Genomic DNA, 15,837 nt, shown 5'->3' with positions numbered 1-15,837 from the left:
GGGTGGCAGGCAGGTCACAGGAGGACGGTGGGTGGGTAACGAACTCTGCAAGAGTTCAATGTCGTGGTTTCCAACACCCATTTAATTCAAAGAAGCAACTGAGTTGGGGCCTTCATATTAAACTTGTAGTTTTATTCAGGTTTGATTTTAACAAATGTGTCGGGGAGAGAGCCCACAGGAAAGGGTGAAGCCCATGGGGGCAGGGCCCTCCCAGATGCCTGAGGAGGGGGCAGGTCCCCTCCCCTCTCCTCCTCTTCCCTCCCCAGCTAAAGGTATTTGGGGAGAGACACAGGCAGGGGAGGGGGCTGGTCCCCAGTCTGTGGGGTGGTGCTTGGGGTAAAGGGCCATGGGGAAACAAGGGACCAGTGCAGGGACGATGAGTGGGGGGAGGGCACAAGGACCATTTGCCAGAATCCACAGCTTTCTGATTCCAGATTGGATTAAAAAAAAAAAAAAAAAAACCAAAACCAAAACAAACCCACTAAACCACAAGCAGCACCCACCCCCCTCTCCCCTACCAGGGCTGTAGTGCGGGGGGAGAGAACAGGAGGGCAGCTTCGCCAAGGCCGGGGGTCACTCGCTCCTGGCCAAGGGAGCAGGAGGAAGGGCAGGGGCTCCCCGACAGATTGAGGGCGTGTGGGGGAAACCAAAATAAAACGTCAATTGTGGAGGAGGAGGAGTCCAGCCTAGGGCCCAGCCAGAGCTGGGCCAGGCTGGGGGAGGGGGCCTCTGCAGGCTCGAGGATCACTGCTGCCACCACGGCCACCCTGCGGAGGGGAGAGAGACCCGGTGAGGCAGGACAGCCCCGTCCCCGGGAAGGGAGCCCAGAACGGTTAGGGGCCAGAGGGTCACACTCACCTGGGAGCCAGTTATTTTGCCATGGCCTTGATTGCAACAGCTGCCTCCTCTGTCATGGCAGACAGCACCGTGATCTGCGGGCGCAAAGGGGAGAGTCAGAAGGGAGCTCTGAGAACAAGGCACAGAGACTGCAGCTGGGCCCAAGGTGGGGGGCGGCGTACCAGGATCTCTTCTCCACAGTCATACTTCTGCTCAATCTCCTTGCCGAGGTCTCCCTCGGGCAGACGAAGGTCCTCTCGCACCTCCCCGCTATCCTGGAGCAGTGATAGATACCCGTCCTGGATGCCAATCAGCTGGGGGCAAAGAGGGAAGGAAGTGCAAGGTTGGCCCGCGAAGGTGGAGGGTAACGGGTCTGAGGACAAATGGGGGCGGCACACTCCCCGTTGGCCTGCTTCCCCCTCTCCCGGCACAAGCCCCTCTGGTCAATCTGTACTCCCCCCCCCCCCCCCAACAAACCACCAACCCACTTACGTACCTGGAAATCATTCCTTTTGATGTTGGGAACATCCATATTATGAGTTGACGGGCAGATATCTTCGTATTTCTTGCCAGTGAAGATGTCAATACCAACCAGGTGAACCTGTATGTACGCATCACGGGAGAGAGAAACCCAACCAAACCGTAAGGGGGAAAGAAAGGCACGTGCTACCCCGTCGGGGGAAGTCAGACTAGGTTGTTAGAGCAAAATCAGCGGAGGTGGAATCAAGCCCATGGACTCAAACTCTAGATAAAGCCTCTGCCCAGAACTGCAGGCAGACTCCCATTGAGGTTGGGGATGACTGACCAGGGAAACCACGGGGCAGGCTTGGGGCGGCCAGGTGCCCTGAGCTACGGGAACACTGACCCAGGAACCGGGGGCGGGGGCGGGGGGGGAGTCTAGGTAAAACCTTCGAAAGAGCGTCTGGACATCCGCGTAAAAGGCGCAGAACTTGGGAAAACAAGAATGAATGAGAAAGGAAGTGGGCGCGAAGGAGGACTTCGGGGAGAACGATCCCACAGGAAATCAGAAAACCAGGCGGGAAGCCAGGATGGACGCCAAGCCCACGGAAGACAAACCAACTAGGGACCAAAACCCTAAGAAACCCAACAAGGATACAGCAGGTCAGGTTTCCGAAGGGAGAAAAACCTTACTGACACGGAAAGCACTAGCGAGAATGTCAGGACCCAAGAAAACCAGGGGGCGGCTCAGGGAACTCAAGGGGAGGGGCAGGAAGAGACTCGGCTGACACCGCTTCAGAGACCAAAGGGAAAGCTGGTGCGGAGTGTGGGCCAGCAAGGTGGCCTGGAGGCTCAGAGGTCTGCTGGCACCCTCCAAGAAAGGCTGCCTCCGGCATTAGGCCTGGAGAAGCCCCAGGAACGAAGACTCAAGGGAAAAGAGACGAAAAGTGAAAGCCACGAAGGAAGGAGCAGCTGAAAAGAGCACCTAGAGAAGTTCAGAGACCCACACGAGGCTGGGGAAAAGAAGGGTCACCAAGGAAGAGCCGAAGGCCTCACAAAGGTACAGGTGAAAGGTGTCCAGGGCTGAGTGCTGAACGCGAGGAAACGGACGGTAAGCCAGGGCTAAAGGAATGGAGAGGGCTGGGACTGAGGACAGCTTGTGCCGGGAGCCCCGTGGGATTGGGAAGTGCAGAGAGGTCAAGGTCTAACCTTGGCATGGCCGTGCTTGCCGGTCTTGGAGGTAGACATCTCCACGATCTTACATGGCCGGCCTTTGAGCACCACAAAGCCGTTCTTACGTAATGCTGAGCACTGCATTGGGAAGGTGGCTGAGGCCCCTGCATCTCCTGTCTCGAAGTCCAAGTCATCTGCCATTTTAAGAGGCTTCGATTCCAACTAGAGTCAAAAAGAAAACCCGAGCCAGTCAGGACGGAGGTCAACAGAGGTCTCAATCCACCTCACTCCTCCCTGGAAACACGGCTTCCTTCTTCCCACAGCCCTTTTCTTCCATCATCCACCTAAAAGAGAATCGACGTGCCCAGGTTAAATACTGACTGGGACCACAAATACTTAAGAACTGGTGCGTGTCTGGGAGCGGAGGGGGACAGAGGCTGGACCCCCCAGCCCAAACGAAAGCTAAAGTGGTGGGCTTGGGAAAGGAAGGCTCCAGGCAGTTAGGATGTCCAACCTGGGAAATGGACAAAGGCCTGATTCCTGGGAGGGGGAAGATTCAGGTGTTGCTTGCCACTGAAACCAACCACCCCTCTTCCCCACTCACAACCAGGGCTATAATTAGGTGAGCAGCCATGAGCCAGCAAAAGGGCGGGGCTATCGTGGGGGGGGCGGCCGAGGGGAGGGTGGAGACCGGAGGACAGGGCCCCACCCGTCTGTTACACCCCCCACCCTATCCACACACAAGCCAGTCATTGGTACAGGAAACCACAAGGCCTCTTTGGGGGATTCCCGCCTCTCCAACATGCATTTGCAGACACAGCCGAGGGAGAAAAAGTAAACTTGTTTCTAACTTTCCCCCCTGCCAAACACCTCCATCTCGTTTCCCAAAGGGAACCCAGGAACCCGGCCTCTCCGCGAGGGCCCTCCCCCTTTTCCCAGGATGCACCAGTCCTGTCGGCTTTTCAGGCCGGGCCTGTAGGCTCAGCGGAAAGTGGAGGATCGGGGAGTGGTGAATGACAATAAAATGAAAGCAAAAGGCTGGTGGGAGTGAGTAGTGTAAGTTCTGTTGGGCTGGCGGCGTCAGCGCTCCCAAACCCGACACCGCGGCGCAGGAAGTGACAAGGTGAAGAGCACCGATCTCGGCGGGGAACTCTCCGCCCGGGACGTGAAGGCGCTGTCGGCACGACCCCCAAGAGTTGGGCTGCCGTCCAATCGCCCGGGCTCTCCCCGTTCCTCCGGCCACCCAGCAAGGGAGAGCGCTACTTACACCTGGCGGGCCGCCTCACTTCACATCGGAGTTGGGGGAAGAGCTCCAGGAGCCCATGGGGCGGGGAAGCGCTAACATATGCCCGCAGCGGGCTCTCCGGGGTGATCAGGATCCGCGGCTCGGGCTTCTCCCCCCTCCCCAAAATTCCAAGGTCCCCTGGGCGCCCGCGAGGACCACCTCTCCCCGCGCTGGGGGGGTGGCCGGCTCCCGCCCACCATGTGGCCTCCTGGGGCTTCCGGTGGCCGGGATCTGGGGGGGGAGGGGTCCCCGCGCTACCATGCGGCCCCCGTCCACGTTCGGCCATGAGGCCTCCGACCCCGAGGGCAGCCTCCGGTGGGGGACACTTCCGGTGCCGCCGGCACCCCCTCCTCAAAGGCCGCGCCAAGCCGGAGCCACGCCGCCTCCCCTCCCCCCCCGGCCGGCCGCCAACCCCCCCCACATGCCCTCTCACCGAATAGCCCCCTCCCCCACCTCACGTGGCCGCGCGGCGCCCGGTTCTCAACGGCCCAGGTCCCCTTGCCCCGGCGGGCCGATCTGGCCCCCGGCCCTCGCCCCGGCGTGACCGCCCGGCGGCCTCTCCCGCGTGGCGGCCTCGCGGCTCGCCGTCCCCCGCCCTGCGTCGCTCCAACGTCACCCGGCCGGCCCCAACCGTCACCCCGCGCGCCAACCGGGGCGCGCGCCCGCGCCTCTCCGTACCTCGCGCGGCTCGCGGACCGAACCCTGTGTGGCGGCGGCGGCCGCCGCTCCCCTCTGCCCCCTCCCCGACCCTCGCGCAGTTCCATCTCTACTCCCAGGCCCACGCCAGGGTTCCGCGCACGCGCGCCCTGCCCGCTCTCACCTCGCGCGAACGCACTGACTCGATCCCGTCCGCTCGCTGCGAGCCCAACCGCTGCCCCCGAGCCCGCTGCCGCCGCCGCCGCCGCCGCCTCTACCGCCGCCGCCGCTGCTGCACACGGGTCTTAGTACGCAGGCGCCGACTCCCCACTGACCAACCAAGCAGCCCTGTGACAGCCGCGCAAGCGTGCTATCTTATCCCCTCCGCCCTCCACCCCCGCACTGCGCAAGCGCACAGACCCTCCCCGAGCTCCACCCTCCCTCCCACCTACCCATCCAATGACGCGTATGCGTGACCCCGCCCCTTACAAATCCCGAGCTCTTCCCACCCGTAGGCAGTGCGCAGGCGCACCCGGTTTTTTAAGCCCTTCAACCTCCTCTTCCCTTCCCGTGATAGACCACTAGCCCTACCGGACGGGAGTTGCGCCTGCGCAAAGAAGAGCCCTGCACTCCACACCCTCTGAAGGAAACGCCTCGGCCTCGATGCGCATGCGTGATGGGAATCCTGACCGCCCCTTCCACCTCAGACGTCGGCTGTACGCCGGGCGTTGAAAAGACCACGCTACTGTCTCGCTGGTCTCGGCTAGGACGCATGCGTCTGGGGAACGCCCCACCTCGGCTTTAACTGGACTTAAACGACTCACACGTTTCAGAAAACTTGCACGGCGGGGTGGGCCCCTCGTCTCAAAGCCCATCCCCCCCTTTCCACACATGCGCGGGAGGGCTCTTTCCGCTCACACTTCCTAGCGCGCTAGTGTGGTCGGGTTACCGCCCATCTCAGCTTCACCGCTTGGCGCGGCCGGCCGCGGCTCGGCCATAGAGTTCCAGCCGCGAGCTAGAGCGGCCGCGTGGCGGCCACCATCTTGTGGAAGCCCTGGGGCGCCTGGCTCCCTGGGGCGGCTGGAGAGCTCCAGGGAGGCTTCCGTGGCCTTTCTCCCTTCCTCTGCCCCCAGCTGCTCCCTGCCGTGGCTGAAACAGGTGTCTGCGAGCGCCCTTAGAAAGAACTCTGTGCAAAGACGAGTGGCGCGTTAAATTCCACTGACGTTCCCTAAGCCATGGCAGAGGACCGTGAAGCGGGAAACATGTCTCTCGGTCTGTACTTCCCCGGCCCTCCTCGTAGGGAGGGCGGCGGCCGCCTTCCCCGACACTTTGTAGTCTCCTCCCTCCAGTTTCCAGGTTTCCAGCCGGAGCTTGGCCAAACACCTGGGCGTGGAAGCCCTCCCCGGGATCCGAGGGATGCCATGACGCGGTCGATGGGCGCTGCAAACGCTAGCTTCAGCTGAGAAAAGTTCACGGAGCATGGTCGGCCTCGCTCCCAGTTCCCTCCACTCTACTGTCTGAGATCTCCACCTTTCCCTTAAAAAAACAAAAGCAAACCCGAAAACAAGCCCAGCTGCCTGGGCGCGTTGTTTCAAGCCCAAACCGGCTCTTCTCACAGACGTATTGTCCCTACGGCCCAACAATTCCACTCCTAGCTGTATGCCCCAAATCATTAAGGACAGGTGCTCCAGTCTTCGTGGAAGAGTATGTACAGCGGCGCCATCCACAGTAGCCAAGGGGTGGAAACAACCCAAATATCCACCAGCAGATGAATGGATCAAGTGTGGTCGATATATGTCATGGAATATTATTCAGTCACAAAAGAGGAATGAAGTACCAATACGTGCTTCAACTGGATGAACTTCAAAAATACCATGCTAAGGGAAAGAAGCCAGACACTAAAGGTCACATGTCCTAGGATCTGAATGATACGAAATACCCTATGATTTGAATGATACGAAGTATCCAGAATAGGTAAATCCCTTGAAGCAGAAAGTAGATTGGTGGCTGCCAGGTGCTGGGCTGGATGGGGGAATGGGTATGGGGTTTTATTTTAGAGTGATGAAATGTTTGGGAATTTTTTCTTAAGATTTTATTTATTTATTTGACAGAGAGACACAGCGAGAGAGGGAACACAAGCAGGGGGAGCGGGAGAGGACGAAGCTGGCTCCCCGCCGAGCAGGGAGCCCGATGCGGGGCTCGATCCCAGGACCCCGGGATCATGACCTGAGCCGAAGGCAGATGCTTAACAACTGAGCCACCCAGGCGCCCCGAAATGTTTGGGAATTAAATAAAGATGGTGGTTGCAGAACGTTGTGAATGCACTAAATGGCACTGAATTGTTGATGTAAAAAGGTTTACATCATGTGATTTTTCACCTCAATCTAAAAAACTCATACAGGAATGTTCAAAGCAGCATTATTCATAATAGGCCAAGAACGGAAACTACCCGAATGCCCACCAACCGATCTCCCTCTCCCACTCCCCCTGCTTGTGTTCCCTCTCTCTCTGTCAAGTAAACAAAATCTTAAAAAAAAAGGATAAAACAAATACGGTATATCCATACAATGAAATATTATTCAGCAACAAAAACGATAAACCTTGAAACATTAGGCTCCGTGAAAGTCAGTCACAAAAGACCACATAGTATATAATTCCATTTACATGACATGTCCAGAATAGGCAAATCCACGGAGACAGAACATAGATTAGCAGTTGCCTAGTGTTGAGAGGTTAGAGGGAAATGGGGAGACGGAGAGTGGCTGCTCATGGGTACGGGGAAAGGGGCAGAGGATGACTTTTAGGGTGAAGAAAATGTTCCAACATTGATTGGACCGATGGTCGCATTCTTCAGATATTAAAAAACACTGAATTATACGCTTTAAATAACTGAATTGTATGGTATGTGAATTGTATCTCAAAAAAGCTGTTACTTGGGGGCGCCTGGATGGCTCAGTTGGTTGAGCGACTGCCTTCGGCTCAGGTCATGATCCTGGAGTCCCGGGATCGAGTCCCGCATCGGGCTCCCTGCTCGGCGGAGAGTCTGCTTCTCCCTCTGACCCTCTTCCCTCTCATGCTCTCTATCTCTCATTCTCTCTCTCTCTCTCAAATAAATAAATAAAATCTTTAAAAAAAAAAAAGCTGTTACTTAAAAAGAAGTAGTCATGTTTGTATAGCAATATCTCCGGTGCATAATGTGACTGTCTTCACTGGTTCATCCCCCTGAGACATTGGCGAAGTGTCCTAGCTGACCTAAATAGGCACAAGTCCCACAATACTGCAAGGGCGCCAAGTGATGACAACCCCGAAGAACTTCCATTCAAACTGAAAAAGGCACAAATCATCTTGATAGAAGACTGAGTTATACACACTCAGGGAAAGAAAAAGGCAAAATACTGTATAGGACTATAGAGAGAGGAGATTTAGTATCTGGGAGAACCTCCCTAGCCTTGCATGTATGGAGTCACCACGATCCAGGGTAGAGTCCTCAGCTCCGTAAGCCCTAACGTTTTATGTTGCCAGTCAAGTTACTTCTTAAGGGAAATCTTTCCTGACCTACCAGACTAAGTCACCTTCTCGTGTTCTGTGTTCTCGTAGCAACTATTACAGCATCTGCCACATACTGTTGATATCCATTTATTTGTGTAATGGCTTTGCTAATGTCTGGATTTCCCCTTTAGAAGAGAACCCGTATCAAGTTGGGAACCTGTCTATTTTGTTCATTGCTGGGTTCACAGCTCCTAAAATTGTGCCTGGCAAATATTTGGTACACTGTAAAGATCCATTCATTGTTGCATAAAGGTGCACCTGGCTCAAGCTAACCAGACTCACAATAGATGGACCAAAAAGTGGCAATATCAACTTCTCTATAAACGGACTGAAATGGCAAAGGGCAACAGAACATTTATTTCATCCGGTCCATCTCTCCTTTCTTTTCTATAAGAAAAATCTAGTCCAGGAATCTTGAAATCAGGCAAGGGGATTGACTGCATGTACTTCATAACTAACACATTACAGCTCTAAGAGGATTTGTCTTCGGTGTAGAAGAGGCCAGTCTGTCTCCCCTTCAAAAAGAATCCTGTAGGGGCGCCTGGGGGGCTCAGCCGGTGAAGCATCTGCCTTTGGCTCAGGTCATGATCTCAGGGTCCTGGGATCGAGCCCCGTGTCAGGATCCCCGCTCTGCCTCCCTCTCTCTCTCTCTCTGTCTCTCATGAATAAATAAATAAAATCTAAAAAAGAGAGAGAGAGAGAGAGAGAGAATCCTGTAGGGGCAATTGGGTGGCTCCATTGGTTAAGCATCTGAGTCTTGATTTTGGCTCAGGCTCAGGCTTAGGATCTCAGGGTCCGGTTCCATGTACGGTGGGGAGTCCGCTTGAGATCCTCTCCCTCTGTTCCCCCAACTCGCTCATTCTCTCTCTCTCAAATAAATAAATAAAATCTTTAAAAGGAAGAAGAAGAAGAAAAAAAGGAGAAGGCTAATAATAATCCTGGAACAGTGATAATCCTGGGTCAGAACTCCCCTAAAAATTATTGGAGAACCTCTCTGGCTTTTTTTTTTTTTCTTTTTATGGTTTACATACAGAGGTCCCCCTTTACGTCCCATAGAAGTTTCTTTCTTGAGAACTGATTTGAATACAATTGATCAGATCCTATCTTAATGGCAATTCACATTCTTTCCCACCTTCTGGGGTTACAGCTACTTAGCAAGTTTAAAATTCAGACATTCGGGAAGAACTCTCCAGCGACCCTTCTGTAGATTTTCCTTGGTTTTGGAAGCTGTCCTGGCAGCCCATCTCATTATTTTCTCATTTCTTTCTCAGAGGGTAATCATCTGGAAGGCACCCATGTTCTGTTGAGAAAGAAGTTCGCCAAATAAGTTTATATCTACTCTCGGAGACTTTCTAAACTTCCTATTTTGAAATTTGTCATGGTTGATAAGTCTACCCCGACACGCCGTGATCACCCAGAGTCCGTGGTTTATGATAGGGCTCACTCTCAGTGTCGTACATTCTTTGGGTTTGGACGGATGTGTGATGACATGCATCCACCACTATAGTACCACGCAGAGTAGTTTCCTGCTCTAAAAACTCTTGTGTGCCGCCGATTCATTCTGATCCTCTGCCCCCCATGGCTGGTGTGAGCTCCCCTGAGCCCAGCGGCATCAGTGACTGGCATTGCCTCTCCATTAGCTGCAAGAGAAAAGACCCCGCTCCTCTGCACGGATTCCAGACTCCATGATCTGGTCTGGGCCTCCGTTTCCCCCACTCCACCTCTCGTTTGCAACGTCTGGCCTCCACCCCGAACCACTGATGGGACTCTCTTTCTGTCTTCACTCAGCACGTTTTCCTTTACACCTTTGCCCTCAGGGCTCCCCGTTTCTGGAATGCCCTTTCCTCTTTTTATTTTATTTTTATTTTTTTAAAGATTTTATCTATTTATTTGACAGAGAGAGAGAGAGAGAGCGCACAAGCAGAGGGAGCAGCAGAGCGAGAGGGAGAAGCAGGCTCCCGCCGAGCAGAGAGCCCGACGCAGGACTCGATCCCAGGACCCTGGGATCATGGCCTGAGCTAAAGGCAGACGAGACGCTTAACCAACTGAGCCACCCAGGCGCCCCAGGAATGTCCTTTACTCTTTTTTCTACCTTCCCCCCAGGTTCCACCCACGTTTTAAGGTCCAATTACTAAAACACTGATTTCCTCAGGAACTCCCAGACCAAACCCTCGTTGCTTGCTGTCTGAACCACGTGACAGCTTCCTGAGGTCCTTCTTACCTCCAGTCCCTCCACCCTTCAACCCCTCTCTGTCTTCGACTGTCCTGATCCAGCACTACTCTGTATACCTCAGAACCACCACCTTCCCTATCCATCAGTGCTGCGCTGCTAAATGTTTAACCCCAGCTCTGGGCAGAGGGACCCCAACATCGGCACACAGCATCTGCCACTTTCCATGGCTGTAAATACTTCCATCACAGTCAGTTGCAAACTGCCAGTAAGACAGTATTAAATGTGTTGTTAGGAAGAGAGGTGCACAGGGGCGCCTGGCTGGCTCAGTCGGTTAAGTGACTGCCTTTGGCTCAGGTCGTGATCCCGGGGTCCTGGGATCAAACTCCCGCTGCGCAGGGAGCCCGCTTCTCCCTCTGCTGCTCCCCCTGCTTGTGCTTGCTCGCTCTCTCTCAAATAAATAAATAAAATCTTAAAAAAAAAAAAAAAAAAAAGATTCCGGGATCCTAAGGTTCTTGGGAAGCCAGCTCAGAGTCTGATGGAGTGTGCATGTTAGTCTCAAGCCAAGCTGGGCTTGGGAAGGGGGGTGGGCCTGGGATTGAGGACAAACCTTCTGTTTTTAGTAAGACTTGTTCTCACAGAAAGGAAGGGGCTCCAGGTGTGTCAAGAGAATGGTGAAAAAGATGCTGTCAAAAAAATTTTTGTTATGAAAATAGAACTCTTCTGTAAAATCATTGTGGAAAATAAGAAACAGAGGAACCATAGACCCAAAACCCAGAGGCAACTGCTATTAATGTTTTACCATATTTTCCTACAAACTTTTTGCTATGCCTTTTATTTTTTTTTAAGATTTTTTTTAAGATTTATTTATTTATTTGAGAGAGAGAGAATGAGAGATAGACAGTATGAGAGGGAAGAGGGTCAGCGGGAGAAGGAGACTCCCCGCCGAGCAGGGAGCCCGATGCGGGACTAGATCCCGGGACTCCAGGATCATGACCTGAGCCGAAGGCAGTCGCTTAACCAACTGAGCCACCCAGGCGCCCTTTTTTAAAGATTTTATTTATTTTATTTGAGAGAGGGAATGAGAGAGAGAGCACTTGAGAGGGGGGAGGGTCAGAGGGAGAAGCAGACCCCCCGCCGAGCAGGGAGCCCGATGCGGGACTCAATCCTGGGACTCCAGGATCATGACCTGAGCCGAAGGCAGTCGCTCAACCAACTGAGCCACCCAGGCGCCCTTTGCTATGCCTTTTAAATGATACATGTGAGATCACGGTGAACAGATTCTGTGTGGCCCGTGAAGGTAAATTAAATCAATGAATAGAAGGAATTCCCATATAGAAAGAAAACAGGGAAGGGTTGGGGTGGAGGTGAGGTTCCCTGGGGGTACAAATATTTCACAATGAGCATTTATTTGTGTTCAAGGGATCTGGGCAGGGACTATTGTATTCTTCCTTCTATCCTCAAGGGCTTGCATAAAAGTCCAACACTCCAAATGAACCTTGAGAATGGGCAAATGGGTAACCCTCTGGGTGAGGGGCTCTGGGACCTGCTTTCATAGCACCCAGCTGCTGGGGTCCCAACAGAAACTTTGACTGAATTCACTTACTCATCCATTCTTTCAATGAATATGTGCTGAGTCTGTTAAGTACCAGCTCCCTGAGCTGTGGGGTTGGGGCCGTTTCCCCACAGTTGGGAGTGGGAGATTATCAGATAATCAACAAATATATACTGTTGGCCTGAGTGCTCAGTACCTGTCTAGCCCCAGTGAGTGATGGGTTTATGAATGGTAGTTGGTATGAGAGTAGGAGGAGCTCCGGAGAAGATGCCTAGGGGATCTTTGTGATGTTGACCTTGCCTCTTTGGAAGCTAAGAAAAAGAAGGTGGGGGGCAGAAGAATGAGATGGGTTTGGTTCTGCGCCTGGAAGGAAAAGCCCTACCCCAAAGACCTCCTCATCCCGCATTCCCAGAGGCCTTGCAGAACTTGGTGCGAGAGAAAGGAGTCAGCAAGTTTCGTAGAAACCCGACCAAGGGCCTAGGGACTGGGGCTGGGGACAACATAGACCCTGCTCGCTGAGAAACGAAGCTCAAGGAACCAGGGGCAAATGAGTCGAGAGTGTTCCTGGTGATCATTCATTCCCTCCCAGGTGATAGCGGAGGCCTTGCTGGGTGCCGGGCCCTGTGGCCAGGCCGGGGAATTGAGAGGTAGCCAGGCGACGGCAGAGCAGAGTCACACAGCCCACGGCAGGGACAGCCAAGGCTGAGTGAGCCTCAGACGGGGCCCAACCCAGCCAGGCAGCCTGGCAGGTCTCTGGGCAAGGGGGACGTCGGAGCTGAGGGCCCTGGAGAAGGACTGACCCTCAACAGGATGAGGGAGGGTCTGGGAGTTCTGTGTATGGGGGATAAAGAAAGGTTAGCTGGGTGTCAACCCTTCGGGGCTCGTCCAGACCCAGGAAAAGAATATCTCAAGACGGAAGATGGGCGGTGAGGAGCATATGGTGTCCGTGCTCAGAGGAGAAAGCTCCGAAGGGCAGATGGGGGCCTCCGCTCCAACGTCTCTGGTCCCAGGCCCATTCACTGGTGCTCGACCCCAATCCTAATCCCATCCCTGTCCACCTTCTTGCCACCTGGCCAGAGCGGGGATCTGGCTTGGCCCATAGCGCCCCCCCCCGCCGCCCCAGCTCTTGTCCCACAGCCCACGTGGCTGTCTACCCCACCAGGCTGTGACAGCAGGGCCCTGGCCCCCCAGCGTCTGTCCGCTGCAGAGCTTGGCGTGTGGCTGGCTCTGAATGCTTATGGAAGGGGTGGGTGGAGGGTGGGGGGAGGGTGCCAGGCAGGAGAAACATCCAGAAGCTCGGAGGGAAATCCAGAAGGGGGGGGTGGGGTGAAACAGGGAGATGGGGGTTTGAAGCCAGAGGTTAAAGAGCATACTGCGGGCAGGCTTCAGCGCCCCCTTGTCCTGACGTCCAGGGACCAGGCCGAGACCCGCGTGCCCTCCTCCCTCCCGGGCGGCCTCCTCTCCCCTGCAGGTTAGCCCGCAGTGGTTATAGGGGACCTGATTCTCTGAAGGAAAAGGGGTCTGAACAGCTCAGAGATGAGTGGGAGTCCCCAAATCCGAATCCCTCCAAAGGGGAAACTGGCCTCAGAGGTGGGACTCGGGCAAGAAAGAGGACTGGGGGGCCCCGCTTGGGGCCCAAGTGTCCTGCCCACTTGGAGAGGAGGCAGTGTCTGCTCCTCCCACCCCCGGGGGAAGAGGAAGTCCCCCAAGTCAGCCCCGCCCTCCGCACATGTGATCAGGCCGTCTTAGGGGCTACCTCGGCTCCCCGACGGAGCTGGGATGTCAGAGTTTGATCTGAAAGGCCCCAAAGACCCGCCTGCCCAGAAAACCGCCCCTCCACCCTCACTGTCCCTGGGAGCGCGCCTGAGAAGCCTCAGGCCCCCCCACGGCGTCAGTCCTCTGGGGCCAGCCGAGTCCACTGAGGGGGAACCCAGGAAAGGGCTCTGGACAATCATTCCGGGGCCAACTCAGTTCAGGACAAGTTTCCACCCGGATGTGGGGCCGCCCCGCCCCACCGCTGCCCTCCAGAGCCCCAGCGGGCCCCCTGCACTCTCCATACCCCATCGGGCCCTTCCCACGCCGGGGTCACTCGCTGTCTAACTGTGGCCCGGTCCCTTAGCCTCTCTGGTCCTGCTTTCCCGCCTGGGAGAACAGAGCGCGCCAGCCTCGACTTCCCAGAGGGCTCACCCCACCCAGGGCTGGAAATCCCATCTGTGCACAGCCCTGGCTTTCTCCCGGGCTGGGGACGCGCGTCCGACCAGCAGCTCGAGCTCTCCTCGCCCGTGTTTCAAACAAGCCCACGTCAAGCGCCCGACGAGGTCCCTCCTCTAGGGTTTGTCAGGGAAATAAGGAGCACCGCCATCCACGCAGGTTTGCTGGAGCTCAAACCCCGCATTTCTTGATCCCCAGCCCCTCGCCCCCATCCAGCCCGCCACCAAGTCCCGCAGACATGATTTCCAGGACATACTTCAAAGCGGTCCACTTTTCTCCATGCCCCGCTGCCCCCACACTAATCCAGCCCCCTGCCTCCGGTTTGCTTCCCCCAGAGACGCCCAAGCATGTGTTACAAGCAGAGGGAGTCGGGGAGGTTGTGCGTGTGGGGCGGGGAGGGGTGTATGAGAAACCTCTGCATTTTCCACTCAATTTTGCTGTGAACCCAAAAATGCTTTGATAAGTAAAGGTTATCTTACGGGGCGCCCGGCAGGCTCAGTCGGCGGGGCGTATGACGCTTGATCTTGGGGCGGTGAGTTCGAGCCTCACGTTGGGTGTAGAGATCACTCAAAAACCTAATCCTTGAAAAATAAAATAAAAAAAAAAATAGATCAGGCCACAGGACTCGGTCCCCGTTTTAAAACCCTCAAAGCATTCCTATCGGTCCTGGAATAAAATCCAGATTCCACGGCGCTGGTGGCTTTGCTTTCCCCACCGTTCTCCTTGGTCACTAAACCTCTTTTCTCCCATAGGCTCAAGGCTTTTCTGCCTCAGGGCCTTTGCACCAGCAGCTTCAAGTGCCTCTTCTTCAGGTCAGAGCATAAACCGTGACATGCCTCCTGGTTCTGTCTTCCTGACGGCCTGATTCCAGATCCAGCCCCTTCCGTCCCTGTGTCCTCTACCCCATCAGTCTCGGCATTTCCTTTACGGCTTGCTCTTCTCTCCGTAGTTATCATGTGCATCTGTTTACTCATTTCGTCACGGGCCCTTCGCTGGGATGTGAGTTGTATGAGCGCAGGGAACTAGTGTGTCTTATTCACTACTGTGTCTGCAGTACCTTTTTATAGCATCTGGCACACAGTAGACCCTCAATAAATATTTGTGGAAGAAATAAATGAATATACACATTTTACTGCAAACTACCTGAAATACTTTTATGTTTATTAGTTATGTATTTATTTTAGAAAGAGGAAGAGCATGCGTGGGAAGGGCAGAGGGAGGGGGAGAAAGAGAGTCCCAAGCCAGCCCTGCGCCAAGTGCAGAGCCCGACGCGGGGCTCGATCCCAGGACCCCGAGATCAGGATCTGAGCTGGACGCTGAACCAGTTCTGCCACCCAGATGCCCCTACCTGAGATTTTTTTTTTTTAAATATTTTATTTATTTGAGAGAGACAGAGAGAGCGAGAGAGAACACAAGCAGGGGGGAAGGCAGGCAGAGGGAGGAGCAGACTCCTCACTGAGCAGGGAGCCCGATACGGGGCTCGATTCCAGGACCCCGCGACCACGACCTGAGCTGAAGGTGGACGCTTCACCGACTGAGCCACCCAGGCGCCCCGCCCCTGAGATATTTTTAGAAGATTCGCAGAATTGCCAACAAGCACTGCAATCCTTATTACAGCTCCTGGTGCCCTTGTCTTCCTCCCTCCGAGGCCAGAGGAAGGTCCTCAGTAAATGTCGGGGAAACTAACTGAAAGCAGGAATCCCGGATCTTGGAGGGCAGACGGAGCGTTGGCAAGCTGAGGTTTCAAGAGATGGCTGTGTCGGGGCGCCTGGGTGGCTCAGTCGGTTAAGCGGCTGCCTTCGGCTCAGGTCATGATCCTGGGGTCCTGGGATCGAGCCCCGCGTCGGGCTCCCTGCTCAGCAGAGAGCCTGCTTCTCCCTCTCTGCCTGCCTCTTTGCTTACTTGTGCTCTCTCTCTATCTCTCTGTCAAACAAATAAATAAAATAAAATCTTAAAAAAAAA

The 15,837-nt window shown here is 54.9% G+C and overlaps 1 protein-coding gene across 4 annotated transcripts; it reads right to left on the bottom strand.

Moving 5' to 3' along the window:
* Positions 1–111: 111 nt before the first annotated feature.
* On the bottom strand, positions 112–5,298 carry EIF5A (eukaryotic translation initiation factor 5A). Of its 4 annotated transcripts, none has more exons than XM_027567552.1 (6): positions 5,215–5,298; positions 2,506–2,691; positions 1,334–1,438; positions 1,020–1,151; positions 859–932; positions 112–767 (listed from the first exon to the last, which is right to left on the bottom strand). In XM_027567552.1, the coding sequence occupies exons 1-5, from the start codon at positions 5,281–5,283 to the stop codon at positions 870–872; spliced, it is 555 nt and encodes a 184-aa protein (XP_027423353.1). In that variant the 5' UTR covers positions 5,284–5,298; the 3' UTR covers positions 112–767; positions 859–869. The 4 variants fall into 4 exon arrangements, with proteins under 4 accessions (XP_027423353.1, XP_027423351.1, XP_027423354.1 ...); XM_027567550.1 differs by lacking the exon at positions 5,215–5,298 and adding an exon at positions 4,982–5,005; XM_027567553.2 differs by lacking the exon at positions 5,215–5,298 and adding an exon at positions 4,575–4,759.
* Between the last annotated feature and the right edge of the window lie 10,539 nt (positions 5,299–15,837).

This window comes from Zalophus californianus, chromosome 16 (genome assembly GCF_009762305.2).
Source record: "Zalophus californianus isolate mZalCal1 chromosome 16, mZalCal1.pri.v2, whole genome shotgun sequence".
NCBI lineage: Eukaryota > Metazoa > Chordata > Mammalia > Carnivora > Otariidae > Zalophus > Zalophus californianus.
Note: the sequence above shows the minus strand (reverse complement) of the source record. Positions and strands in the feature narration are given on the sequence as shown.

Coding starts and splice junctions, on each gene's coding strand:
- EIF5A (XM_027567552.1), bottom strand. CDS start 5,283: ATGTGTGGAAAGGGGGGGATGGGCTTTGAGACGAGGGGCCCACCCCGC. Junction 2,692..5,214: donor GTGCAAGTTTTCTGAAACGT/GTGAGTCGTTTA, acceptor TTTTGACTCTAG/TTGGAATCGAAGCCTCTTAA. Junction 1,152..1,333: donor TCAAAAGGAATGATTTCCAG/GTACGTAAGTGG, acceptor CTTTGCCCCCAG/CTGATTGGCATCCAGGACGG.